Genomic DNA, 25,286 nt, shown 5'->3' with positions numbered 1-25,286 from the left:
GGGGCGCCTGCGGCGTGCTGCTCAAAAAGAGAAAAAAAGCCCTTTGGGAGAATCGGAAGCCAAACGTGTCAACAAGTGAAGAAGAGCGTTTCTCCGCGAGCAACGGCCCCAAATGGAGTCGTTTCCTCCTTCGAGAGCTGCAAAAATCAGGCGGCCCCCACCGCGCCGGCGAGCCGCATCCGGCTTGCGGGCACCCCGGCGGCCCGCCGGCGGTCCGCGCCCGCCCCCCGTGGCCGAGGCCTGATGAAGGGCGACGTAGCACCGCAACGGGTCCTTTTGCTCACTTCCTTTTTTCGGAAGCCGCCGCATCCAAAAGAACAAAATATTTGCTCCCCCCGACCCGCAAAAAACAAACCAACTTGATGAACCTTCATTGGTTTGAAGACGAGCGACGCGGCGGTCTTTGTTGCGGACCCCGTCGAATTCTGGCGGAAAAGGATTGGCAAATCGTCGCCCCCGCCCGGATTTCGTCGGAATGGGCCTTTGTGCGCCTGCGTTTCCGTGGCAACCGCAGCAGCTCGCCGCGGTCGCGGTCGCCGACGTTTGTCTTTGAAAAGAATCGAGTCGGCGGCCGCATTTTCGGGACGGGGAACCTTCGGCCAAAGGCCGCCGTTGACTTTGCTTCGGGCCGCCGCCACCTCGCCGCGCCAGCGTCACGCGGCCGCCGATCAAGCGCCTCGCCGGAGGCGAATGTGTCCAGCGGCCCAAACTAATGGCGCGGCGCCGAGACGCAGCGGGCGGCCTTCTGGGAAACGCGGCGGAGGAAGTCGTGTCCGTCGCCGGGGCGGCCAATCAAGGAAGGAGGCGGGACGCCGGGACCCTTCCTGGATTTGATTCCATTTGTCTCTTCTTTGAGTTCTTCGGAGGCTGCGACTCGACACGGCGGCCGACTTCTCTCGCCAATCGGTTTCCGGGTCGGGGGCCGACATTTGCTCGAAGCGAAGCAAGAGCGCTTTGAAAAACAAGCAAAAAAAGAGCCTCATGGTGTGGCCTCGTTGATCTTTTCCTTGACAAATCTCTCGAAAAAGTCCAACCGGTCCAAAATGGCCACCGAAAGCGAGCCGTTGAGCCAAAAGGGACAAAGGAGCTCGGAACGCCAATCGCGCCGGCGCGCGCGCACGCGCCGGCGCAACAGCATCCTGGTGGGAAAGAAGACAAAGTGCATGAAGATGCCTCATTGAACTAAAGTGCCGGCGGGGGGTGGAAGCGTCCTCATCACCGTCATCCTCCATCACGGGCGTGACGTCGGCGCGGCCCTATAAGAGCGGCCGCGGCGGGACGGAGCCCTCACACCCGCTCGCTCTCGCACGCACGCACATTGACAGGTGTCGAGGATGAAGACGTGTGGGTCCTGGTCGCGGTGCCTGCTGGCGCTCCTGCTCGCCGCCTGCGCCCCCCCCTCGGCCGCGCCGACCCGCGCCAACCCCGGACGCGGCGCCGCGCCGGCCTCCTACGAGCAGGTACCGCTTGTCGCCGTCCTTTACGTCCGTCCGCGTCTTTCGTCGTCCGGACGGACTTTGCCGTTTTGCGTCCATTTTGCATTTCCGTCTCCGTTTGCGACCGCGGCGTGCGTGGTTACAAAAAAGCCCGCGCGCCGAATCGGCGCCGCCGCGATAAAGACGACGACGACGAAGATGCGGCCTTGCCTTTCAGGACCGGCCGGGCCCGCCCCCGGCGGGGGCGCTCCTTTGGGACCTCCTCCGGATGGCCGACGAGGTCGCGGACGACGACGAGTGGCGAAATGGCGCCGAGGAGCGCGCGGCGGCGCCGACCGGGTTCGTCGGCGGCGGCGGCGGCGCTCGGCTCCCCGCGCCGCTGGGCCCTCGGGAGCGCAAAGCGGGATGCAAGAACTTCTTCTGGAAGACCTTCACGTCCTGCTGAGCCGGCTCCTCCTCCTCTTTCGGCTTTTTCGTGTTAACTCGCAATAAAAACATTCGGAGGACGTTCGGGCTCGGTCTGGTTTTCTGGGCGCACGCTCCGCCCCCTCGGCCAATCGGCCGCCGCCTCGAAAGCGCACGCGTGCGCAACAATGCCGGCGTGCGCTTTGGCAGCCACGCAACCTTGCCCGATGAATGGATGGATCGATTGAAAAAGGGGAGGTGCCACGAGAGCGGCGCAAATGTGCCGCCGCCGGTTCCGGAACCGTTGCTTTCAAAGGACTCGGCACGAGCGCTCGGTGCGGGCTCCTCGTCTGTCGCTTTGCCGTCGCCGGCGGTCATGGTGTCCCGTCCTCGATCGCGTTTTGTCGGTTTTGGCTCCCGCCCGCCTTCCGTTTGATACTTTGGATTCTTTCTGTTTTGCGGCTCGCCTCGTCTGCGCTTTCCGACTCCGATCGCTCCTCCCCTCCCGCCCGCCGCCGCCACCGCGCAACGTGACGGCGAAGCCCGCGGGCCCGCGGGCGGCGTCTCGGCGACGGGGAGCTCGATCCGCCGCTCGCTCGCCGCTCAAGCGTCGGGACGCCCGACCTCTCACCTCCGCTCCAAATGTCCGCTTTCGCGTGCGTGCGCGTGACAGGCGGCTGTGACTTTTTTTGTTCTTTGGGAAGTGTCGTGATTGGGTTTGTGACCAACAGGTGGCGCTGTGGGCCTCCCCCTGCAGCCGCGCACCTCTTGGTCATGAGGTCATTATTAGTTGTATAAAAGGACTCCGGCCCGAGCGCTCGGTGTCGGGTCGTCGTCGCTTTTGTCTACTGTCATGTTTGTTCGTCGCCGTTTGTTTGTTTCAGCCGTGTTTAGTTCATTGTTACGTTTTAGCTTCAGTCATGTTTTTGTTCTTGAGAGTTTTTACTTTCTGCCATGGTGTTTGTTTGTCACTTTGGATCGCTTTTGTTTTCGCGCCTTTCTTTTGGATGTCGTTTTCTGTGTTTTGTCAACGCACTTGTTCAAGTTGAGGCCGCTCCTCCCCCCCCCGCCGGCTTTTTGGGCTCCGCCGCCGCCTCGCAACGTGACGGCAAGAAATGGCTTTGTGCACGCCCGCTTTTGAAGTCGCGGCGTGCGGTCGCGGTTGATCGGCGCGCTTTGGCGTCAGGCGATTCTGGGTTGGAAGGCCGCCTTCCTTGCGCGTGTCCCCACGTCGGCGGCTTCCAAATTGCGCGCACGCCAACGTTTGTTGCTGTCTCTCCACCGGAGGGCTCCGAAAGAATCGAGAGCGGATGCTGAAGCCAGTGGAGAATTTGGAGCCGCCGCTTGACTGGAAAGTTTCACCTTGCTTTGGTGTCCCGGTGGGCCTTTTTGTTCGGGCCCCCCCCACGCTTTTGTTGCCGCCTGCTCTCATCGAGCGATGGGCTCCCCGGAGCCTTCGGCGTCTCGTCCCGGAGTCGCCGGTCGTCCCGTCCGTCCGCTCGCGGTTGCTCGGCAAAGCAAACGGGAGCGTGAGCGGCCGTCGAGGCGGCTCCGACCCCGCGTCCGAGGGACGATCGCTACAACCGAGAACAAAGTGCGGCACGTCTGCCTTAGTTTTTGCCATCTGACTCCGGTCAGGTGCTCAATTATTCGCTACCCCCCCCCCCCCGCCCCTTCCATCTTGCCCCAAAAAGGGGCTTGCATTCACGGCGACCGGTCCCCCGTCGTGCCGCCGACCGGTCCGGGGTGTCTCGCCCCTCTTGGCCAAAACGTCACTCGACTCGGCACGACGCAAACGACCCATCCGTCCCCCCCCCGTTTGCGAATTTGCTTGACCCCCAAGCGGGCGGCGGGCGCGCCGGAGCCCGTCCGAGCCGTCTTGGGGCGGCGGGCGGGTGACGCCCCGGACCGCTTGCCAGCCCGGGTCGCGGGGCGTTCGCGGGGACGAGCGACCGTCAGCCGCTCATGCTCGGTTTCCGGCGTTCGGCGCAGCGCGGGCGGGTCGACGTCGGGTGGGCGGGGCTTGTGTGGTAACGTGGTCGATGACGTCAGCCAGCGCGTCGGCCGGCCGGGGTGTGTTTGTTTTTCGAGGGGAAGAGGAGGCGGGCGGGGGTCGAGCGAGCGAGCGAGCGAGCGGGAGGGAGAGTGGGCGGGGCCGCGCCGCCGCCGCCGCTCGCACAAAAGAGGAGACGAGGACGAGGCGAGCAACGACAGCACGACGAGGACGCACGCACGCACGCAGGCGGAAGATGGCTCGGCCGAGCGGCCGTCGGTAGCGCTCCGCGTTCGGCCGGCTCGCCTCCACGATGAGCGTCGCGCTGCAGGACCTGCGCAACACCGTGAGTAGGCGACCGCGGACCGGCCGTCGATGGTGGCGATGCGGCGTGACGTCACCATCCCAGCGCGGGGGGGGGGAGGTGACGTCACCGGCCGTCGCGACCAGCGCTTCGGGAGCTCTCGGATGACGTCACGTCACCATCACTCGACCTTTGCCGCGGCTCTCAAACGGAGCCGCCTGGCCCGCGGCCGTCGCGCATCTTATTTGGACCGACGCCGTTTGCTGTTTGTTTAGTCAAATCGGGGTGTTTGTGTGTCATGGGAGGGGCACGTCCCGCAGCTGTCAGTCATCTTCGTTCGGCTGCCGGTTTCGAGGCTGCTTTGTTGAGCCAGGGCGCGTAATTGGGCTCGGGCCTCTCCGGTTTCCTGTCCGCGGCTCTCCGACTTCCCGTCTTAAGGTGCCCACCCAACTCTCACCACAACAAAACAAGAGAGTGGCCCTCGGCGTCCTCAGCCAAGCCTGGGCGGCGTGTTTGTTCGCCTAATTTGCGCATTTTTAGGCCATATTTGCGGCGGCGCGTTCATTTGTGAGCGCCGAATTTGATTTGATGCGTCCCCCCCCCCCCCCCCCTACATAAATCATCAAATGTGAGTCGCGAAACATTGCGAGCGCGGCGCCTCGCCGTACGCGTGACCCGACCCGGGAGATTTTCAAGCCGGGCGTCTGTCGGCACGCCGCCGCGCTCCGTTCGCAAATGGCGGCGCTTTGGCAAAAGAGTCTTCCGGAAAGTGGCCGTCGTTTACCGCCACTCCCGGCCCAACTTTGGGAAAGGGGAAGAGCGTCTTTCAAACAAGCCACCGCGCGAACAACTCGGGGGAAGCGCCAAATAACGCGTCGGGCGCGCGAGCCTTTCGGCGATTCCGACAAACGACGCGGCCGGGCACCTACGCCAACGGCACTCGGCCATCCGTTCTTGGAAGGAGCCGTACGGGAGGAGCGGCCGGCGCTCTTTGAGACGGGGGCTTCTTTCCGTCGGCCGCGCAGATGTCCAGCTACAAGCGAGCCACGCTGGATGAGGACGAAGTGTCGGACGCCGCGCCCGAGGCCTCCTCGTCCCCGGAAAGGCTGGAGGTCGGTGGAAGCCGCGCCCGCGCGCCCCCGCGCCCTCACGCGCCGACCCGCTCTTTGCGCGTCCCCCTCAGGTGGGCTTCACTAAGAGCGGCCCGGAGTTTCTGAGCAGGAGAACCGGGACGGAGCTGGCGCTGGGCGTCTCGCTGCTCCTCAGCCTGCTGGCCCTGACGGCTTGCCTGCTCGTCCTCGGACTGGCCTTGGCCCCGGGTGAGCGAGCGAGCGAGCGCCGGCCCGCCGTCCGTTCCCTTTCCAAGAGCCCGGCGCATTCGGGCTCGGCGTTCGCCGGTCGGCCCCTCCCTCTGATCCGCGGCGTCCGGCAGGCGGCGGCGCCGACGATCTGTGTCTGACGGAGGCCTGCGTGAAGGTGGCCGGCCAGATGGCGGAGGCCATGGACCGCGGCGCCGACCCCTGCCGCGACTTCTACCAGTTTGCCTGCGGCGGCTGGATGCGCAGGAACCCGCTCCCGGACGGCCGCTCGCGCTGGTCCACCTTCAACAGCATCTGGGAGCAGAACCAGGTGCTCCTCAAGCACCTGCTGGGTGAGCGAGAAAGCGCTCGCGGGACGGCGCATTTTGTCCGTCGATCGCATGTCCGCTCGATTGGGTCATCGGGCGAGTTGCTTCGCAGCTTTGTTGATGAGGGGGGGGGGGGGGGGACTTTGCAGTCACCTTTGGGCTTGTTGGGCGTGTCTAAAAACAGCCGATCGCTCGGGCCCGGTGACTCGATGCCCGGCCGGATCGCCGTCCGGAACGCCGACGCGACGCGGCTTTGGAATCGGCCGTCGTGTTGGACTCGAATGGTTCGGAGCGGGGCCGTCCAACTCATTTTAGCCGCGACGTCTTCCCCCGGATCGCCGTTGTGACGCCGACCTCTCGTACGCCACAATCGATGACTCGTTTTGAAATCCGGCAAGTCGGTTTGAAGAGTTTGTCGAATGATTGCTCAAATGAGGGCAAGAAAATGATTGCGCAACCTCAACGTTATTGATTGCACCTTTTGGTCCAGATCTTAGCTCGTCGACGCGCGGGATTTGCTTTGGCGGGCCACATCGATTGATCTGGCGGGCCGGATCTGGCCCCCGGGCCTCGAGTTTGCCGGGGACAGTGGAGAGTGAGAGAATTTCCCGAGCGCCACCGAGTCCTTCCTTCTTTCGAGGACATTTCCCTTCGGAGGCGTCCTCGGCAGGTGCGAAACCAAAACGCTCCGCCGTGACCTCCTTTTGGAATGGGTTTCGGTCGCCGTTGTTTTTGGCGGACTCGTATCGCTCGTTGGAAGAAGCCTCCGTCGGCGCTCTCAAAGACGACTCGCCGTGATCCGAAGCGTCACGGCCGCTGGGCGGGTTCGGCCGTCGGTCGATCGATCGATCGGATTGTTGCCGAATGAATCGATCGGATTGCCGGTTCTCGAGTCGGCCCGCTTCAAGTTTGAGTCGGTCGCTCGCTTCAAGACTTCTGTCCGGATGGCGGACTTTGTCTTGACGCGAGGCGAGCGGTCCGCCGCTTTGACCTTTTCAGAGAACGCCACCTTCAACGGCAGCAGCGAGGCCGAGAGGAAGACTCGGTCCTACTACCTTTCCTGCCTCAACACGCAGAAGATCCAAGACTTGGGGGCCCGGCCGCTGGTGGACCTCATCGCCAGGGTAACTGGCCGCCGGCGCCGCCGCCGCTTCCCGGCGGACGCGGCGCCCTCAACGCCGGCCGTGCGCGCAGGTCGGGGGCTGGAACCTGACGGGAGCGTGGGACAAGGACAACTTCATGGAGGTGCTGAAGCTGGTGTCGGGGCCCTACCGGGCGCAGCCCTTCTTCAGCGTGGCCGTCGGCACCGACCCCAAGAACTCCAACAGCAACGTCATCCAGGTGCGCCGGCCCTCCGCCCCCTCCCCGCGCCGAGCGCCGCCGCGCGGCCATCGGTGCCCTTCCGTTCCTCGCCCGCAGGTGGACCAATCGGGGCTCTTCCTGCCGTCTCGCGACTACTACCTCAACAAGACGGCCGACGACAAGGTGAGCGGCGCGCGCGCGAGGGCGCCTCCGAGCGCGTACTGAGCGGCGGCCGCGGCTGGCGCAGGTTCTGCGGGCGTACTTGGACTACATGGTGGAGTTGGGCGCCCTGCTGGGGGCCTCGCCGGCGGCGGCGGCGGAGCAGATGCGGCAGATCCTGGACTTTGAGACGCGGCTGGCCGGCATCACCGTGCCGCAGGACCAGCGGCGAGACGAGGAGAAGATCTATCACAAGGTCACCGTCGCCGAGCTTCAGGTGAGGCCCCGCCCCCCCCCCCCGGCCCGCCCGCTCGCTCGCCTCTCTTCAGCGCGACCTTGTCATTCGTGTTGCTCCGAAACGATTGCCGAAGGACAAATCTTTGTCGGGGGCGGCGAGGGCCGCAGTACTTAAAGGCGGCGGCGGAACGCGGTCGCGGCTAATTTTGCGTTCCGACAGGGCGGCGCGGCGGCCGAGCGCTTGACGCGTCCGCCTCACGATGCGGAGGTCGCGGGTTCGATTCCGGGGCCCCGTCGTTCTGCCCGCGCCCGCCCGACTTTTCTCCGGGTGCTCCGCTTTCCTCCCGCGTGGCCAAAACACGCGACGCTCAAAACGCCGACGGCCGGCGCGTTCTCCCGCCCGCCCGAGAACTTCACTTTAGATGGGCGCTCGCCGCGCGCCGAGGCGGGGGCGCGGCGTGCACTCGCTACGTGACCGCATCGCCCTTCCGGGAGACGGCTTGCGTAACCTGCCGTGCGCGTGCCCGGGTGAGGAGGAGGCGGCGGGGGAGGATGAGCATGAGGAAGATGGGGGAGGAGGAGGAGGAGGTTGGCCGCCATCAACTCGATGACGGAGAGCGGAATGAGGAGCGCAGCGGCGATGAGGACGAGGAGGATGACGTTGATCAGGGCGTGGCGGGGCCGGGACCGCAATGTGGGCGTCCACGCGGCCACAGCGCGACTCAAAAGCGTGCGCGTGCGTGCAGACGCTGGCTCCGGCGGTGGACTGGCTGGACTTGCTGTCGTCGTGTTTTTCGCCGCTGGACCTGAATGACAGCGAACCCGTGGTGGTCTACGCGCGAGAATACCTGCAGCAAGTCTCCCAGCTCATCAACGGGACGGAGCGCGGGTGAGGCACCGGCCCCAAAGTAGCTCGGCGCGGCGTGACCAGCGCGAGAAAGCTTCGGTCCTCATGAAATGGTCGACGCTCTCGATGGTCGAGCACGTGGGAAACGAGCACGCGCTCCAGTCGGCGGCGGCCGTCCTGAAGCTTGCCGACCCCGCCCCGGCCCCCGCCGTCGCTTCACATGCGCTCCGTGTGTGCGTGTGCGTAGCTTGTTGAACAACTACATGATGTGGAACTTGGTTCAGAAGAGCGTGTCCAGTCTGGATCAACGTTTCGAGAACGCTCAGGATAAACTGCTGGAAAGTCTCTACGGCACCAAGAAGGTACGCCGCCGCCGCCGTCTCGTGCCGCTTCCGTCGCCACGTCTTCGTGTTTACGAGGCCCGTAATTGACGGGCGCTTGTTTTGCAAGCGCTCCCTCTTCCATACGAGTCGGCGTTGACCTTTGTGACCTTTGTGTGCGCGCCGCACAGTCGTGCACGCCGCGCTGGCAGACGTGCATCGGCAACACGGACGACACGCTGGGCTTCGCGCTGGGCGCGCTCTTCGTCAAGGCCACCTTCGACAAGCGCAGCAAAGACACGGTGAGTCGGCGCCTCGGGCGACAAAGGCAAAAGTCACTCCTTCGCCAACGCATTTTGGCCGGCGTTCTCGTCGCATCCGGAAAGGGCGCCTTCGCTCGTCCTCGGCGCACCGTCCGGCTCGGAAGAGGCCTTCGTGCCGTCGCGCCGCAAAGTTTGTTCCTTTTCACCGACGGCTGTTGCCGTGGCGACGCACGTGCACCAAGCAAACGACGCCACCACAAAAACTCAAGAAAGGCATGGGGGCGGGAAACGGTCCACCTTTTCTGGGGTTGTTGGGCCATTAAAAAAAAGGCTCAACAGCGCCCCCGATACATTTTGAGCTTTCTCGGGTTTTTTTCTGTGACTGTCACGCGATGCGGTGGCTTTTTTTGTTTTTTTCCGAATCCGTAGCGCCGCTGCACGGGTTGGCTTGCTCCCCAAGCCCAGAATTGGGAGAAAGCTCCGGGCGACGCCGCCGCGTACCGACGGCAAATCATTTGGAATCCAGTCGCCTGTTGAATCCGACTCTCCACGTTGCAGAGGCGTGCGCTTGTCGAGCTCGCCCGTCGAGAAGCCTTTTGCTCTCCCGTTTGGCCGGCGTTAAGAATGAGTGACTTTTGGCTTTGGGGATCTTCCATCGCCGCTTGAAAAGGGACGAGGGGTCGCCTTTCCATGTTGACGCTGCGCCCCCCACCCCCCACCTCCCCGCGTTGGGCTTTGGCAGGCCGAGGAGATGATCAACGAGATCCGAGCCGCCTTCAAACGAACGTTGGACCGACTCGCCTGGATGGACGACGACACCAAACGGGCCGCAAAAGAAAAGGTCGCCCGCGCCCCCACGCGCACGCGTGCGCACGCGCGGAGCCGGCGCGCTGACGTATGCGTGTGGACGCTGTCGTTAGGCAGATTCCATCTACGACATGATCGGTTTCCCCGAATTCATCATGGACACCAAGGAACTGGACGACGTTTACGACGGGGTGAGCTTGTCCCGCGCGCCGAGCACCGACCGGTCGCCGGCCGACTCTTCTGCCCATCTTTGACCAGGTTTGTCGTCTGCGTGTGTGTGCGTGCGTTTCAGTACGACGTCACCGAAGAAAGTTTCTTCCAGAACACGTTGAACTTCTACAACTTCTCATCAAGAGTCATGGCCGACCAACTCAGGAAAACGCCCAACAAAGACCAGTCAGAAGACGCCGCCCGCCGCCCGCCGCACCGCGCGCTCGTCATATCACAACTCGCAGAGTTTGACACTCCAATGCGCATCATTGGCGGCGTGACGCCATTTGGCTGGAAGGACTTTTCCACACTTGCTGCGGCGACAAGCGCAAGCAAGCCGGCGGTCCGAGGCAGAATGTCCCAAGTTGCCCGTCGTTTCTCACTCCATCCAAGAAGGACAACTGGCCGCAAGTCTCCAGCCAAATGAAAAGCCCACCCCCTCGTAGGGGGGGGGGGGGGGGGGGGTGCGTCCCAAAGCAGAAAAAAGCCTTGAAATGGATCACGTTCTTAGATGGCTGATCTTGATTGTTTTGAATCCGAACGCTGCCCGACACACCCACGCACGTCGAGTGGACTTTGATCACCCTCCAGTCAGGTTGGAAAAACGCCACGGCGCCGGTGTGTTTTGTCCTTGCAGGTGGAGCATGACCCCGCCCACCGTCAACGCCTACTACATGCCCACCAAGAACGGAATCGTTTTCCCTGCCGGAATCCTTCAGGCTCCTTTCTACGCCGGCGACCATCCCAAGTCAGTTGCCGGCTTTTCCCGCGCTTTGTCGCCGCGCCGTCGCGTCCGGTCGATCGCGGCGTTTGCTCTCTGGTCGTTTGTCGAAGACGATTCCACCCGTTAGCGTCCAAGAGCCGCCGAATGAGCCCTTCGCCACCGGTCCTTGGTCGATCCGGTGGCAAAACGGCTCAGCGGCGCGGTGGCCGCTTGACGCGTGCTCGACGCGACAACGAGCACCGCCCCCGGGAAACGCGCTCAATTCTTTGCGTTCGTCGCGACGACTTCATTCGGCCACACCGAGGTGGAGTCGACTCGAATTTCACCGCACGGTAACGATATGACGAGCCCCTGAAGATCGCGGACACCAAAGGGCCCATCTCACTGGCGGAGACCAAAGAAATAGCGAGAGAGGTCCTTCAAAAGCCGGCGGCCCCGCGGGAGCCGTCGCCGGCCTTGCAAAAAGCCCGTCGGCCAGACCCGGCTGACGGCAAGTGACCCCGCCCGCTCGAGCCGGGCGAGATTTGTAAGGTTTTGCGGAGAAGACGTCTTCGGTGACAAAATGCAACTTTGGCGGCTCGGCTCTGTCGCGGAGTCGTAATCCAGCCGCCGTCTTTGTTCCGAAGGGCGCTGAACTTCGGCGGCATCGGAGTGGTGATGGGTCACGAGCTGACGCACGCCTTCGACGACCAAGGTGAGCCGCACTCGATTCGGGCCGCCGCGGGCTGAGCGGCACTAACGTCGGCCGCGGGCGCGCACAGGGCGCGAGTACGACAAGGAGGGCAACCTGAAGCCGTGGTGGCGCAACTCGTCGGTGGACGCCTTCCGCCGCCGGACCGAGTGCATGGTGGAGCAGTACAACCGCTACGCCATCAACTCGGAGCACGTCAACGGGAAGCAGACGCTGGGGGAAAACCTCGCCGACAACGGCGGCCTCAAGGCCGCATACGACGTGAGTCCAAATACGCTCGAGAAATGCCGCTCCCCGTTGTTTCGGACACGACGGCGGTTTCGTCTCCCCTCCCTCCTTTGCTCGGCATCAAAATAAGCTCGATCGGATTTGATGCTTCAAAAGTGGGACCGGAATGTAGAAAAGGGTCAGACGGATGTCGCCCAAAGCGCCGCGCCGTCAACGTCCCCGCAAAACACCTTTGTCGCGGCCGCTCTTGTGTTCAGGCGTATCGGACGTGGGTGGGCAAGAACGGCGAGGAGAAGAGGCTTCCTGCCGTCAACCTGACCAACGAGCAGCTCTTCTTCGTCGGTTTTGCGCAGGTGAGAATCGAGGCGACGAGCGAGCGAGCGGCGGCGGCGGCGGCGGCGCTCGGAGTTTCCCAAATGTGCGCGCTGCGTTTTCCAGGTGTGGTGCTCCGTCCGGACCCCGGAGAGCCATCACGAGGGTTTGGTGACCGACCCCCACAGTCCGCCTCGCTACCGCGTCATCGGCACGCTCAGCAACTCGGCCGAATTCAGCCGGCATTTTCGGTGCCCCGTCGGAAGCCCCATGAACACCGGCAGGCGCTGCGAGGTCTGGTAGACCACGCCGCTCCCTCCGTCCCGTCGGCCCCGCTTTACACGCCCCCCTCCTCCGGCGCGCCCGATTCAAATGATCCGCGTCGCGATCGGGCTCCGGGAAGACGGTTGGCCGAGAAGCCCGATCCCCATCGCTCGATTCGGCCGCGTCGGAAGAGGGAGACGTCTGGCGCCGGCCCGATCGGGGCACTCCCGCTTGATCTTCTTCACTTCCCGGATGGCATCCAGATGGACGCCGCCGACTCGGCCCGAGGTTGAAGATCGCGCCTCGGATCGGATCTGGCGTCGCGATTGGATGACGTCGCCGTTTTGACGGCGATGAAGAAAATACTCTGCCCGCGCGGCGCCGGCGCTCTCGCTTCCGGTCAGTCGGCTCGCTTCCTGCGGCCGGGAAGCCCGTTGTCGTTTCCTTGTTGTCGTCGCGGTCGCCAACGGATCAACGCATCCCGTTGACGCCGCCTCACCGTGACGTCCGTCCCCGTGGCCCAAAAATTCGGCTCCGCGACTGCTCGTACGCGACACCCTGAAAATAGCTTTGAATGTGTGAACTTTTCCATCCAAAACAAGATGGCGGCTGAAATAAAATGCTTGCAAGGAACTGAAAATCTCGCGACATTTCAAGAGAAACAAATTTAGACGCGGTCGAGTCCCAATATTTGCCTTGTACCGCCACTTGTCGTCGACCCAAAAGGACACGAGGGGGTTCAGCTCAGCTTGCGAATTTTACCCGACGACCCAGAAAAGAGCTCGACCGCGCACGGCCGTGAGCCGAGCCCGCCCGGCACCGTGATGGCATTTTCAGTCGAGGGCGAAATGGCCGCCCTCCCGGGAGGATCCGAACCCTCCTTTGAATGACCGGCGTGGACGCCTTCGGGCCCGGTCCCCGAGAAAATGTTGCAGGACAGGAAGGCACGGAGGAATTTGATGGACCGTAATCATAATAAGCATATCCTTGTTGCTACGAGTACTGGTACATTTGCCTCCACATTTTCAGCCTTCCCAAGCGTACGCTCGCGCGGAAAAGCCGGCGGCGGCGTCACATGCGTCGACGGCCGAGATTCTTGGAGACGAGACGCTCTCCGCCGTGGCGCTCCATCTCGGTCGCGTCTGGCGGAGGAACGGCGACGGCGGAACAATCCTCTCGCCGCCCTCCTATGACTGCACAAGGTCCCAAATGTCCCGCCAACGGTCCTCAGCAGATCCCCGGCGGCTCATCCGCTTCTTTGGAGATCTTCAGCACGGCGTCCGGCGGCAGCGATTGGCGAGATTTGCGCTGCCGAGGTTCGCCCGACCAGTCCGTCGTCTGCGCGGGAATCATCGTCCTCCCCAGAGCCTGCGCGGGGCAAACGGCGCGTCGGGAACAAAGCCCTCAAAGCAAGCTTGCGTCCCGCTTTGAAAGGCCAAGCTCCCGTCCTTTGCCCGCCCGCCGCCTACCTGGTTCTCGGCCAGAGCCTCCTTGGCCATGTAGTGCTCCCTCTTCATCTTGAGCTCCACCTCCACGGGGATGTCGGGAACCATCATGTCGATGAGGCGGCCGATGACGAAAACCACGTGCTGGGGAAGGAGTGCACAGCCCCGAGGCTAGGACCCACCGCTCCGCGCTCGCTAACGCGTGACGGCACGACGCCACTCGTTCGGCCCGCCCGCGCTCGCCGCGTTTCCGAGCGCGCCCTCGCGTCTCGACGGGTGCCGAGGCGACGGACGCGCTGAGCGCGAGGCGAGAAGGGAGACTGACCTCAAAGATGATGACGAAGCCGAGTCGTATGGCCAGCAGGTGAAAATACTCGGGCAAATATTCGCCGTTCTGGTCCCTGAAGCCGCGGTACCTGAAGATGAGCTTCACGTGAGAAAGACGTCTTGTCCGGGGAAACCGAGACGGCTCGAGCACTCCAGTATGAGATTTCAACACCGTTCGCGGAGGTGTCAACGGAGCCTTCTCCCCGCCCCCCGCAGTCGGGCTCTCTCTTCTTTTGAGCTCATTTTTCTCCTCTTGGGAGGGGTTAAGATCAGGCCACGCAGCGCAATCGGCACTATGGGCAGCGACACAGAATGAAGTCTAGCGCATCGCTGAGCTGCAAAACAACTGGTCAGCATTCTACGGTACAAACGCTTTGATGCCTTTTAGCGCTCTTAGATGTCAAATTGCCACGGCCAACGGCCGATGACAAACGACCGCCACCGAGGAACCGTCGGCACGCGGCAGCGGCGGCCAAAAGTCCAGCTTGACAAATGAACGAGCGGCCCGGGTCAGCGCATCACTTGCCAAAGGGGGATTTTGCGCGACTCGCCGACCTCCGGAGCAGCCAATGTGTCGAGGTGATGTCCAGGTGACCGAGTGGCCAGTCTTGGAACTCGAGGCGCTCCCTCCGGCCCCGAACCTCAGCCGAGCACCGCACCGAAAGTGCAAATCAGGTCAGTCCAAGAATACCGATGCCAACGTTGAGCCGGGCGCAACGAGGACAGCGGGTGGACTCAAAGGCGCATGTTTCTTTGTCTGTCACGATTGTTGCTTTTTCATACCGAGCGAGCGTGCGCTCCAACGCTCATCCGCACTCCCCGAAAAAGCAGACGTGCTCATTTTCCTCGGCGAGCTGATGCTGCAACCCCCGCTAACCCGGGCCTGCTCGCAAAAGTGGCTCGACATCTACACGCAACGTCAGTGGGAGCCAAAGAAACGGATGGCCGTGGGCCCGACGACCCCGGTTGACAGCGCGCCGGTCGGCCGCCCGCAAGCATCGGCATCGAGAATCGTTTGAATGGGAAATGCACGGATGAGCCCGAAGAGGACCCGGAATCCTTTCCAGTCGAGCGATGCCCAACTCCAAAGGTACACAAATACCGGTTGTATTTGTTTGCTTATTTTAAACAGCCCAAAGATCCCAACATTTGGCGAAAATGGTGGCAAAAAGAAGCGAGATAGACACTTCCTTCTACTTTTACGTCGCTCGTGTTTTTGGTTCAACTCGGAAAATGCGACCGTGATGATTGCTGCCGTGCATTTTGGACGCAGCGATGGTTCTTTCCAAGTCCAGTTGCGAACTTATCGGTTGATCTGTGTGCGGCGGCGACGGCGCCCGCTTCCGCCTTGGGCGACGGACGCGCCGGCGTTCTCGCTTCTCGTCCGTGACTGACCCTCACCTGCAGGTGAATCTGTGCTCCAGACTGTGGTTGCGCGGCGACGTGGCCAGGGTGAAGTTGATGAAGCCGCTGAGGTCCGATTCGCGGGTGTAGCGGTAGTACAGGCGAGGCAGGAAGGACGACGTGAAGGCGATCAGCAAGGCCTGGAGACCAAAGGTCCAGAGTTAACCGGCGGGAAAACGCGGAGCGCCCGCGTCCGGGAAGGATCCTCTGCTCGTACGTTTACGATGACGGCCGTGTACGCGATGAACTGCAGGATATCCAACCAGATGCCGATGTCCTGCGCCCGCTCCACCACCGGCCGCCGATATTCGGTGACAAACTTCTGCGCGTCCAAACGGATTTCCACCCAGTTGTTGATCAAAGCGAAGAGAGGAGCCAAAGGGCACGCCGCCACAAAGATGGTGATGAAACCAAACTGAATGACTGAGAAGCACAAGTGGGAGGGGGGACGCGACCGGGAGACACCTGATGAGTCTCAACACGGCGATCCAAAACAAAACAAAAAACCCCCAAAACAGCCTGCCTTTGTTGTGTTTCCGTGCCGGTCTTGCGTTGGGCACGGGATGACTCGACTACCCCGCTGGCACCCGGTGACAGCAGCAAGACCACCCGGTCAGCAGCGATCACCGGCAAAGATGCTGTCCCTCCTGGACTGTTGTGGCTCAGATTACACAGCTGTCTGAATTTGGGCTGTTTTGTTTGGCTTTTGCTGCCAGCACAAAAACACAACAAAACCATGCTGGGCTATCCTTATCCTTATTATTCTTATTCTTAGGATTGTTATATATATATATATATATATATATATATATAATATATATATATATATATGTATATATAAAGGGGCAAGGGAGTCTTAGTCCTCAAGTTTTAAGGTACAAGGAGAGTACCCACTGCATATCAGGCAGGTCCAGTCAAGTCATTCATTGCCCTACGCGTCAAGTCACACCATCCTCCTCGGTCAGCATACGTCTTCGCAGATTAGCCGCTCGGCACGCCGTATCTGACACGTTCGTAAGGTTCCAAACGGTTCTCCGAATTCTATCTGACTTTGCTCTCTTGCCGATAGAACGCGGCACCGACAGGAAGCTCACTCCTTGCTTGAGCTAAACGCTCAAGTTCATCTTACTTACCTTTCTTTGGTTGCCATTCAATTGAAATCATCTTTGTGATACTCGCCTCACGGGGCGGTCTCTGCGCTCCGCATCCTAGCGCGGTGGCGCTTTGACGGCTCGTTATACAGATGTAAACAGGCAAGGCTCGTCAATTCAGAAAGTCGCATCATCGACTTCAGCTCAAAGGCAAGACGAGAGAAATCACCCGAGACGCCGCTCCGCCATCAGCCGCACGAGGCGACGCCCCTTTGCGGACGGAAATCCGCGAGCTGTCAAAACCAAATCTGTGCAATTGCCTTCCCTCCGAGATACGTGACGCCCTGACCCCGGACTCAATCAACATGACTCCAAAACTCCGCCTGTTTGCCCAGGCGGGACGTTGGCCACAGCCAGTTAGCACGGTTTTTGGTTTGGGTTTTTTTTTGTTTTGGTTTTTGGTCTGACCTGTAAAGAGTCCTTGGCTGTCCGACAGTCTCGAATGGATGATGATCTCATCCGGTTCACCTTAAAGTCAAGTGGAGTCTTTCTGAAGATTGAGCCGAGCGAGTCCCGACTGGCCTGTTCGATCTGAGCGGAGTCAACTCACGTGACCCGCCGCTGCCTTTTAGTGATGCCCCAGCGGGGCCTGCCGGACCGGAGGGCGTGTCCACTCACCCATCTCCAGGTACTCGCTGAAGAGCCCCTCGCAGAGCAGGAGCTGGTAGTCCACTTCCCAGGGGCAAATGCCCCGCTCCGTTCCTTCCTGCTCCTCCGGCTCCTTGGCCTTCCCGCTTCTCTTCCTCTTCTGCCACCACGCCCTCAACTTCCTGCCGAGCCCGTAACAAAGCGGTAAGGCAGGAAACGGTGCGGCGGCCAACAGCCCTTCAAAAGAGCCCTGTGTGTTTGGAGGAACTTCTCTTCGTTTGGATGCAGGTGTGTGCCGGGCCCTGCCCCGGCTGACTTTGGGCGAGAGGCAAGGCACACCCCGGACCGGTCGAAAGCAACTGCTTTGTCGCCAGTCGACGTTAGATACGGACGGACAAACAACGGCTCGTTATCGTTCGTGGACACGCTTGGCACAGAGATGCCATTTGGGTTCAGGGAGACGGCGCGCGAGTGAGCCAAGGGAGCCGAATGAGAAGAGTCGGCTTCGGCGGAGTGCTCTGAAGTGGATGTTGTACTGCGTTCGCTGGGCGCATGAGCTTACGGGCAGATGAACTCCTGGATGTTGTTGATGAGCTGCTTTCCCACCATGATGACGAGCAGCTCCTGGGCCAACTCGATGAGGCAGCCACCTGCGCCGCACTGTTGTCACAACCCGCAAGTCCAACGGTTAGTTTGAGCCGTAGAAAAGGCGAGCGAGGGTGGGCGGCGCTCACGTCTTCATTGCGCACTCCAAACAGCGTGACGTACTTCCCCGGGTAGCCGATGAATCTACGCAGAAGCCACAGAACCCGAGTCAGGGCGCCACGCCGAGGCGGCTTCACCGCTGGCAAATGGCCGCCCGGCCCATGCGGAGAACGCGTCCGACTTCCCTGCGCTATTGGCAGCTCCTCAAAACCACAAAAGGCCAACGCCGCCGGCCAAGCGTCGACAAGCGGACTCTAGCTCACTCGAAAAAATGAGCTAGAAAGAAGGCCCGGGCACTCGGAAAACAATTGAAAGACGTTTTTTTTTGCTTACCTGCCTTTGAAGAAGGCGATGTACACCGGAGACGAGTAGAAGTTGACAAACTGGAACACGAACACTTTGAGGATGAACATGTCTTCGTATTTGGTCTGAGTACGATGCATTTCTGACCCACACGCAACCACGGGCAAAGACACACACGCACACATATGTGATCTGTTTTGGACTCTGGCGTTTTGTTGTTGAAGACGTTTCCCGTTGAATCCAAACGGCTCTCCATCTTGGTTGCGGACTTTCCCTACTTTTGGACTTTCTTGAGGTCGGAGCCTCGGCTGGGGCCACGTGCTCGTTGTTCTTGTTGTTGGTTACCCGAATTGATCGCTTTGTGGGTTGTTTGCTGAGTCAACTGACTGATGCGTGGATGATTTGATGACAGAGTTGCCCATTTCTTTCTGTGGCGGCTGTGCCCGCGGGGCATGCGGGCAGCGTGGGCATTGTTGTTGTTCCTGCTGTTTTTTGCCTTTGTTTTGAACAAGCCTTTCGGATGCAAGGTGAAACGTCTTCAACGAGGGACGAGAGTGGAGTTGGGCGCATCGTGCCCGCGGGCCAGGTGCAAAGGACTGACCCCATCTGGTGAGGATGTGCGCCAGGGAGATGTAAACGCGAGACAAGATCAGGATGACCAGCAGGTTCAACACAGATCCCGTCAGACTGGCAATCCTGGCGGCCTGGAAGCAGACGGCGAGTCAACGAAGCCCTCGACAAGGACCGAGACCCTCGGGGAAGCCGTGCAAATCCTCTACATTTGAACCCTTTAAAAACCCCACACCAAAAAGTTCCTTTGGGCGGTTACAGCAACAGCAATGGAGTTTGTATCGCATGGTCGAGCTGTCTCTCGACGGTTCAAAAGTAAAAGAGCATCATGATGGCAAAAGACAGGAGGAAACGTGACTTCCTAAGAAAAGTCCAAGACAAAGCTTGAGGGATGGCTCCTGTTTTTCTCTTTATAATGAATGCTGGGGGTTTTTTTCCATTTGGGGAAGTAAAATATGAGCTTGTACCACGGTGAACACGTCATCAGGGCGGGATGCAACAGCACACCTTTTTTTCCAGATTCTCAAACGAAGAATGTGAATGTGAACGTGAAAAATCATTCCATTAAAAGCACATTCTGCCAAAGAGTTGAGCTGGCATTTGTGCTCGAGGCATCCCAGGCTCTACCGATTGGTTGGGTGGTTGTTAAAGGGTTCAGGCAACACCTCGGTCACTTTGCACTCGTTTAGCCCATCGACCCTCACGGAGAAAATGAAGAAGCTGAGGTTGGACTTGGAGATGACGATACTCAGGATGGAGCGATACAGGATGATGGCGATGAGGAACATCAGGACCACCACCACCTGCAAGCAGCCAAGTTGAGCGTCCGTGCCCCCTTTTGCTTTCCAAAGAGCCCCAAAGTCTCACCATGATGACGATGATCATGCAGCCGGTCAGCACTCGGTTAAAGCGCTTCTTCTCTGGGAAGTACGGTTCCTCCGCACCCGTCAACGGGTTCCTCATCGTCATGGGTGCCATGGCCGTGAACTCGGGTCGCGGCCGCTCCTGCCAAAGATCGCGGAGGGTGACGGACAAAGGGGGTTACGCGCGGGCCGATTCCGCCTCGGGCAAAAACGGGACGCGGCCCTTCCTTCCTCTTCGGGTGACTGGCGGAGTCTTATGGCGCCGGACTGGGACAAAGGACCTGCAGAAATATTCAAACGTCTGCACTGTCTTTGGTTTTACACCGGATGAGCTACCAAAGTTGACCCTTTCGGATCTTTTGGATTTGTTTGCGTTGACGTATATCGGATCCCACCGCATACGCCAAAGATGGCCGTCTACAACGCTTGCGTCATTCCCCACGCTCCTATGCGGGAGCGAGTCACGGCCCGCCTTTGCCAAGCGAGAGAAGACACTAAATCCTTTCCGCTTGAGGTGGAGCCACTGCATCCTGGGCGCATGGTGAAAGGACAAAGTACTCAACACTCAAGTTCTGCAAGAGGGACAGGAAGGCTTTTGCGATCAACAGCGACCTCTGGAAGGATCCCGCGGCAACACAACTAATGTCAGCAGAGGGGGGGGGGGGGGTGACAATCAACACAGCAGAAGACAAGCAGACCCGCGCAAAAGAGCGCTGCAATATTGTCGAGACTGATAATTCACAGGTATGACCAGAAAGAGAGAGAGAGCGCCCCGAGGGCACTGGCCCGTTCAGCCACAGGCGGTGATGTTTCAGCACAGGAGAGGGGGCGGATCAAAACCATGGTCATCTTTGACTGGCGCTGGCCCTGGATTATACTGTGTGTGTGTCTATATTCCAAAATTCAAATAAATGGATTCAACTTTCGTCTGAAGATGCCAGCGATGAAGAAAGTTGGGGATCAGACCAGTCTGGCATCACCCACTTGTTATGGCTGCACACACGTGAACTCTTTTCTGGGTCGCTCACGTGACAGTCCGCATAAGGCCAGTTGCCTTTCATGCTGATGCGAAAGCGAATGGAAAGTGTGACATGCGGGTGTGGTCCAGGTGTGCTGCGGGTACCTCTATGTCCTGGAAATCCGTGCAGTCCCAGCGGTGGGACAGAGATGAACACGTTCTCTTCCAGTACTCCAAAAAGGTGACAGCCCACAAGGACATGAAGACGCTGAGAAAGACCGTTCCCCCGTTGTCAAAAAGAATACCCGCCTGCAGGCAGACCGTCACAAAGACGCAAAGTCAGTCAGGTGATCGGTCAGACGGTCCGATGGACAGGCGGACGGGTGATCAGACAGGCAGAACCTTGAAGGTGATGCAGATGCTGGAGTAGTTCCAGTAGGAGCAGATGTTGCAGATCGGACACATCACGAAGCTGCCGCCGCTGTTACACAACTCCTTTCTACAAGCACGCACGCACACATACACTCAAGTGAGTGGATTGTGTGTGGCGAGAATGGTGTTGTCAAAGGCGTTGCTGTGTCTACACACGCTGGAACATCCGTGGTCATCAGCCAAATACCGGTCAGGAAGACCACAGTCCCAACAAGCGAGGCTGGCACCAACCATCCCGTGTAGAACCCTAAAGACCATTACCGTGGAAACATCGGGCCGGTTACCATGGAAACATCTGCTCAGTAGCCGTGGAGATGCACGGCCGATAAGCATGAAAACATACGGTATCCTCGCTTATCATTGTTGTCTGATGGACACGTTTTTGGAATTACCGAGCCAGGCAAAGTAAAGAGCGATCTTCTCTCCAAAGTACTCCCTGATGTGGTCCAGAGGTTGGTACCGAGCCCAGCAGGACCACTGAGCCCAGTACCCATACAGGATTTGCCTGAGTGCCAGAGACTCAACGGGCAGTGGCGGATTGGGCAGCTGGAAGTCACCCTAGAGGAAAGACGCCTGTTACGGGGACGCCGTTCGTGGCATTTCCACTTGTTCTGGCGAAAGCGGACCTCGTGGAGCGGGTACGCCGATGTGAAGACCTGCTCGCTCAGCAGACGGTCGATTCCCACCTCGCCTTTGGACACTGAGCCGTAAGGAGTTCGAGCCAGGATTTCATACAGCTACAGGAAACGCACACACACACACACACACACACACACACACACACACACCCATTCTCTTTAACACAAAGCTAGGCTACAGCTAACGTTTGTGAGAGTCACGGCCAGAAGAGAACCCGCCCGGTCCTCGTGAGAATGTTTGGGCACAGAAAACATAAACTCTCGAACACACAACATGAACACACTCGCAGTCACGCTCAACCAGAGCCATGTGTCCACGCATGCCTGCGCGTGTGCATTTAAAAAAAAAAGAAAAAAGCAGCTGATCAGACCCAGAAACAACCGAGCGTGTCTGTTCTGCGCCTGCCGTGTGTAAGTGTGAGCGGGTGTATGTTTGCGGAGTAGGTGGAGCCCCATCCGCCTGCTGACTGAAACATCCTGAAGTCAATCGGTCAGTCACCCAATCAGGATGTTTTTCACGGGAACAAAAACGCAACCACTCACTACTTGATGTCTTTGAGTTGTCTTGAAGAAGGTGTCTCTGTCCTCACTGCCCAGAAACCTGAAACACAAACGCACACTCATCAGCTTACGTTTGAACAAGTCAACTCACCGTGTGAGTCCTCAACGATTGCGACTCCTGTTCTGACAGCTGTCCTGACTTCACTTCTGACTCATGCTGATTCTCTTGATCTGACTCTTGTTCAGATTCCTGTTCAGGTTACTGTTCTAAGTCCCGCTCCGACCCTCGATGTGACCCCAGAGGTGCGCGGCGAGGAATTTGAACCTCTCGAGCTTGTTGGTCCGGAACTGGCAAGTGTAGAAATCCGGCGGTGGATTCGGGACGTCCTGCGCCAGCGGGTTGGGCAGCGACAAGTACTGGAGCGCGCTAGCCGACCAGTTGACGTACGAAGTGTTGACCACCTGCGGGACCGGAACGTGTCAGAAGACGCCCAGGAAGCACGCGTCCGTCCGCCGACCCGTCCGAGCGTCCGCTCTCACCTGCAGGGGGACGCGCAAGCTGATTTCCTCGGCATAGTAGCACAGGACACTCCAGGGGGCGCTCAGGAGGACGAAGCGGATCCTGGTCTTTGTCTGGACCACGTCCGTCTGGACACCAGACAAGCAGGCGACAAAACGACAAATCAAATGCCCTCCTTTCAGGTGGGCCTTCGGGCTCACCTTCTCCATCAGGAGTCCCGAGAATCTCAGTTTGCTCAGGAAAGTTTCTCTCCACTTGCTGTGACCGGGGTTCATGGCCTTGCCGGCCTCCACGTTGGGGTTATGAGGCTCCTCCCACGCCAGAACAAAATCTGCCCAGGGATTACACAGCATCCGCCGTTGCGGTTTGGACGACAAGTCAATCCACCAAATGAGCACCCTCCCGTTTTTCGTCGCGTGAGGAATTTCCATGTCACCTGACCTCCCTCCCTCAACTCAAACGGCAAACAAAGCTAAACGTCAAACGTTAAACACGTCCGAAACATGCTGGGGGAATCACAAGAACAACAAGGCTGGCGCTGTTTCACTCCAACGTCAGCTGAGGCTTCTCACGTCGACACGTCAAAGACATTTGAGTTCAGGGGCCGCACTCGGCCCACTTTGATCACTGGAGTTGGCCGGACCGGGCTGTCGGGAGCCTGATAAGCTCCAAATAATAACTGCCGGGGGGCCATCCCTTTGACAACTCGGCTTGAAGAAGCGGAGCGTCGCGTCAAGTGCAATATGTGGAGCGCATGCGCGTTTTGAGCCTTTTCCCGGCGAGCGCGCGTTCTGTATTGCATTGTTTCTCCTGGCTGCCGCTGACTTTGCGTCTTGTCAAACACGGAGGAAGTCACGCCTGTTTGTTCAGCTAATATTGACGCTAACGTGTCTTTGACTCACCGACACGAGTGGATCCGTCGCTAAACGTGTTCTTGTCCCGCGGCGGCACGGCAGCATTCTGGGAAGCGTACACAGGGACGTTAGGACATTTTTTTTTTCCCTCCGTCTCGTTCGGCGTCAACATTCATTCTTGTGACCGCACGGGCGACTGACTTCCTGCTCTTGCCGAGGCCATTGTTTCTAACGAGCAGCGGAAACATGGCTTTGTTGTTGTCCCCCCCCCACCCCGCCCCAACCGCAAGCAATCGTGAAACGAACTGCTCAAGACCGCACGACGAGAGAGACCACGAAGGATGTGAAAAGTTACCGTGGCGATGCTGCCGTAGCTCCCATCCGGTTTGGTTTCCAAGGTGATCAGAGTGTTCACCTCCTGATCCCCTCGCATCTTCATCGTCCTGAAACGGTACAAGTCACCAGCGCAGCTTCCCATCTGCATTTGAACGTTTACTCGTCTTCATTTTGTTTGCCGCAGCGAGACCTGTCTTGGTCTCGGGATCACGATCATCTAAACCGGTCGAGTACCAAGGCTCTGGCACGACATTCCATTGCTGAACGACTCTCGGTCCTCCTGGAAAATGTACGTTCCGTTCCGGTGGCTTTTGTGCTGCAAGACGACCGGCGGTGCGCTGATGCTAATGCAATGACAATTGTGCAAGTCGTGCGGCCAATCTTCAAGAAACGTCTCCGGTAGCGGGGTGATATTGAGCACCGCCAGTTGGGCGATTAACACGAGGTCACAATACCTTGAGCTGTCGTGTCAAGGTCACCTTACATGGTTAAAAGAACCAAATAAGACTGGCCGGCCTTAGCGTTGCATTTAAGGCCAAGCGTCAAAAAAACACAAAACAAAACAGACCGACACAGCAGGGAGAACCGACTGCACATCACTGATTTGGAGCTCGTCATCCCTTCAGAGGTCATATCGAGAAGTAACTACTGGACCGGCCTTAGCTACTGCCAATGTACCCGTGATGGGGATGGAGCAGCTCAGAGAGCTATGGTGGGATGAGACCGTTTCGAGGTTTCAAACCCGATGAAACGATCTTAACCTGCATTTTAGCATTTTAAAATGCACGGGCCAGCAACGGAGGGAGGCCAAAATCCAATGGATGCGTTCCAGTTGAGGGGCCGGCGCAGCATTTGGAACAAATTGAGTCGTTTGAGGGAGGACTGGGTGACTCGGATCGCGCGGATCCTTCCCAAAGTGTTCTGGTCCGTGAAAGGGCCACCAACTCCCTAAGGTCAAAGAAATCAGACCTGACTGCGACCCGTTGCTATCCAATTTCAGATCAGCGTCCATTTGAAAAGCCGACTCGGAGACTGTCGGCTTCGCATCGAGTTTCTCGCGGTCCAGGTCAACAAGCGAGGACTTCCAAGGGCCACTGTCACTTGCTTCAGTTCGCTTTCATTCAATGCTATAAGTTCAAGGGCGTCACGCTTTTAACGTCTTCCGGACGTCACAAAAGTGGTTGAACTGAGCCAACAAATGTTCCTGTTTGTCACGAGCCACTTGATCGCACGACATCATCAGCAACTACGTCAGCTTTACTGCAAAACTTACCTGTGAGCCAGTCCTCAGGTCTCGCTGTCTTCACCTTCACCCGAGTCCTGGATCCTTGTGTGTTGGTGTCCTCAGATGTTTCAGTCAGCAGCTGGTAGATGTTCGCACCTCTGCCCTCCTATTCACATCTACCCGTGAGTGTGTGTGCGTGCGTGCGTGTGTGTGTGTGTGTGTGTGTGTGTGTGTGTGTTTGGGAGGGAGGGGAGGGTGGGCTGAAGCTGCGGTTCTAATTTTTGATTGGCCCTCCAGTGGCCCCACCTTGTTTGGGGAAGTGTGCAAGTGAATAGCG

General features: G+C 59.4%; 3 protein-coding genes across 7 annotated transcripts; 2 read left to right on the top strand and 1 right to left on the bottom strand.

The window, feature by feature from the left end:
• The first annotated feature begins 1,308 nt into the window (after positions 1-1,308).
• Positions 1,309-1,881, top strand: LOC147196806 (somatostatin-1-like). The gene is made up of 2 exons (XM_086126410.1): positions 1,309-1,460; positions 1,654-1,881. The coding sequence occupies exons 1-2, from the start codon at positions 1,335-1,337 to the stop codon at positions 1,879-1,881; spliced, it is 354 nt and encodes a 117-aa protein (XP_085982536.1). The 5' UTR covers positions 1,309-1,334.
• A 2,086-nt stretch (positions 1,882-3,967) lies between these two features.
• On the top strand, positions 3,968-12,762 carry ece2b (endothelin converting enzyme 2b). 3 transcript variants are annotated; one of them, XM_086124767.1, is made up of 19 exons: positions 3,969-4,180; positions 5,164-5,250; positions 5,322-5,457; positions 5,571-5,789; positions 6,765-6,889; positions 6,960-7,106; positions 7,185-7,250; positions 7,315-7,503; positions 8,210-8,352; positions 8,558-8,672; positions 8,822-8,932; positions 9,636-9,734; positions 9,814-9,891; positions 9,993-10,096; positions 10,548-10,658; positions 11,261-11,328; positions 11,396-11,586; positions 11,811-11,906; positions 11,992-12,762. In XM_086124767.1, the coding sequence occupies exons 1-19, from the start codon at positions 4,148-4,150 to the stop codon at positions 12,166-12,168; spliced, it is 2,295 nt and encodes a 764-aa protein (XP_085980893.1). In that variant the 5' UTR covers positions 3,969-4,147; the 3' UTR covers positions 12,169-12,762. The 3 variants fall into 3 exon arrangements, with proteins under 3 accessions (XP_085980891.1, XP_085980892.1, XP_085980893.1); XM_086124765.1 differs by having other exon boundaries at positions 3,968-4,180; positions 6,960-7,250; XM_086124766.1 differs by having other exon boundaries at positions 3,968-4,180; positions 5,100-5,250; positions 6,960-7,250.
• Positions 12,763-13,099: 337 nt separating this feature from the next.
• ano7 (anoctamin 7) lies at positions 13,100-25,140 on the bottom strand. 3 transcript variants are annotated; one of them, XM_086124763.1, is made up of 24 exons: positions 24,998-25,140; positions 23,744-23,831; positions 23,437-23,494; positions 22,735-22,865; positions 22,555-22,662; positions 22,340-22,476; positions 22,057-22,114; positions 21,502-21,612; positions 21,268-21,433; positions 21,032-21,122; positions 20,846-20,942; positions 20,609-20,752; positions 19,490-19,627; positions 19,327-19,425; positions 18,654-18,756; positions 18,083-18,132; positions 17,779-17,952; positions 17,607-17,704; positions 17,075-17,226; positions 15,523-15,728; positions 15,303-15,445; positions 13,900-13,990; positions 13,599-13,718; positions 13,100-13,497 (listed from the first exon to the last, which is right to left on the bottom strand). In XM_086124763.1, the coding sequence occupies exons 2-24, from the start codon at positions 23,825-23,827 to the stop codon at positions 13,357-13,359; spliced, it is 2,700 nt and encodes an 899-aa protein (XP_085980889.1). In that variant the 5' UTR covers positions 23,828-23,831; positions 24,998-25,140; the 3' UTR covers positions 13,100-13,356. The 3 variants fall into 3 exon arrangements, with proteins under 3 accessions (XP_085980889.1, XP_085980888.1, XP_085980890.1); XM_086124762.1 differs by having other exon boundaries at positions 23,744-25,113; XM_086124764.1 differs by having other exon boundaries at positions 17,779-17,833; positions 18,083-18,194; positions 23,744-25,112.
• Positions 25,141-25,286: the final 146 nt, after the last annotated feature.

Source organism: Hippocampus guttulatus, chromosome 12 (assembly GCF_054856545.1).
Source record: "Hippocampus guttulatus isolate MCC_2025c chromosome 12, RoL_Hgut_1.0, whole genome shotgun sequence".
NCBI lineage: Eukaryota > Metazoa > Chordata > Actinopteri > Syngnathiformes > Syngnathidae > Hippocampus > Hippocampus guttulatus.
The sequence above is the reverse complement of the archived record's forward strand: the minus strand, read 5'-3'. Positions and strand labels throughout refer to the sequence as shown.

Coding starts and splice junctions, on each gene's coding strand:
- LOC147196806 (XM_086126410.1), top strand. CDS start 1,335: ATGAAGACGTGTGGGTCCTGGTCGCGGTGCCTGCTGGCGCTCCTGCTC. Junction 1,461..1,653: donor CGCCGGCCTCCTACGAGCAG/GTACCGCTTGTC, acceptor CTTGCCTTTCAG/GACCGGCCGGGCCCGCCCCC.
- ece2b (XM_086124765.1), top strand. CDS start 4,148: ATGAGCGTCGCGCTGCAGGACCTGCGCAACACC. Junction 7,251..7,314: donor ACAAGACGGCCGACGACAAG/GTGAGCGGCGCG, acceptor CGGCTGGCGCAG/GTTCTGCGGGCGTACTTGGA. Junction 8,933..9,635: donor ACAAGCGCAGCAAAGACACG/GTGAGTCGGCGC, acceptor GGGCTTTGGCAG/GCCGAGGAGATGATCAACGA.
- ano7 (XM_086124762.1), bottom strand. CDS start 23,872: ATGCAGATGGGAAGCTGCGCTGGTGACTTGTACCGTTTCAGGACGATG. Junction 23,495..23,743: donor GCTACGGCAGCATCGCCACG/GTAACTTTTCAC, acceptor TACGCTTCCCAG/AATGCTGCCGTGCCGCCGCG. Junction 19,628..20,608: donor CGGATTTCCAGGACATAGAG/GTACCCGCAGCA, acceptor GATCTTTGGCAG/GAGCGGCCGCGACCCGAGTT.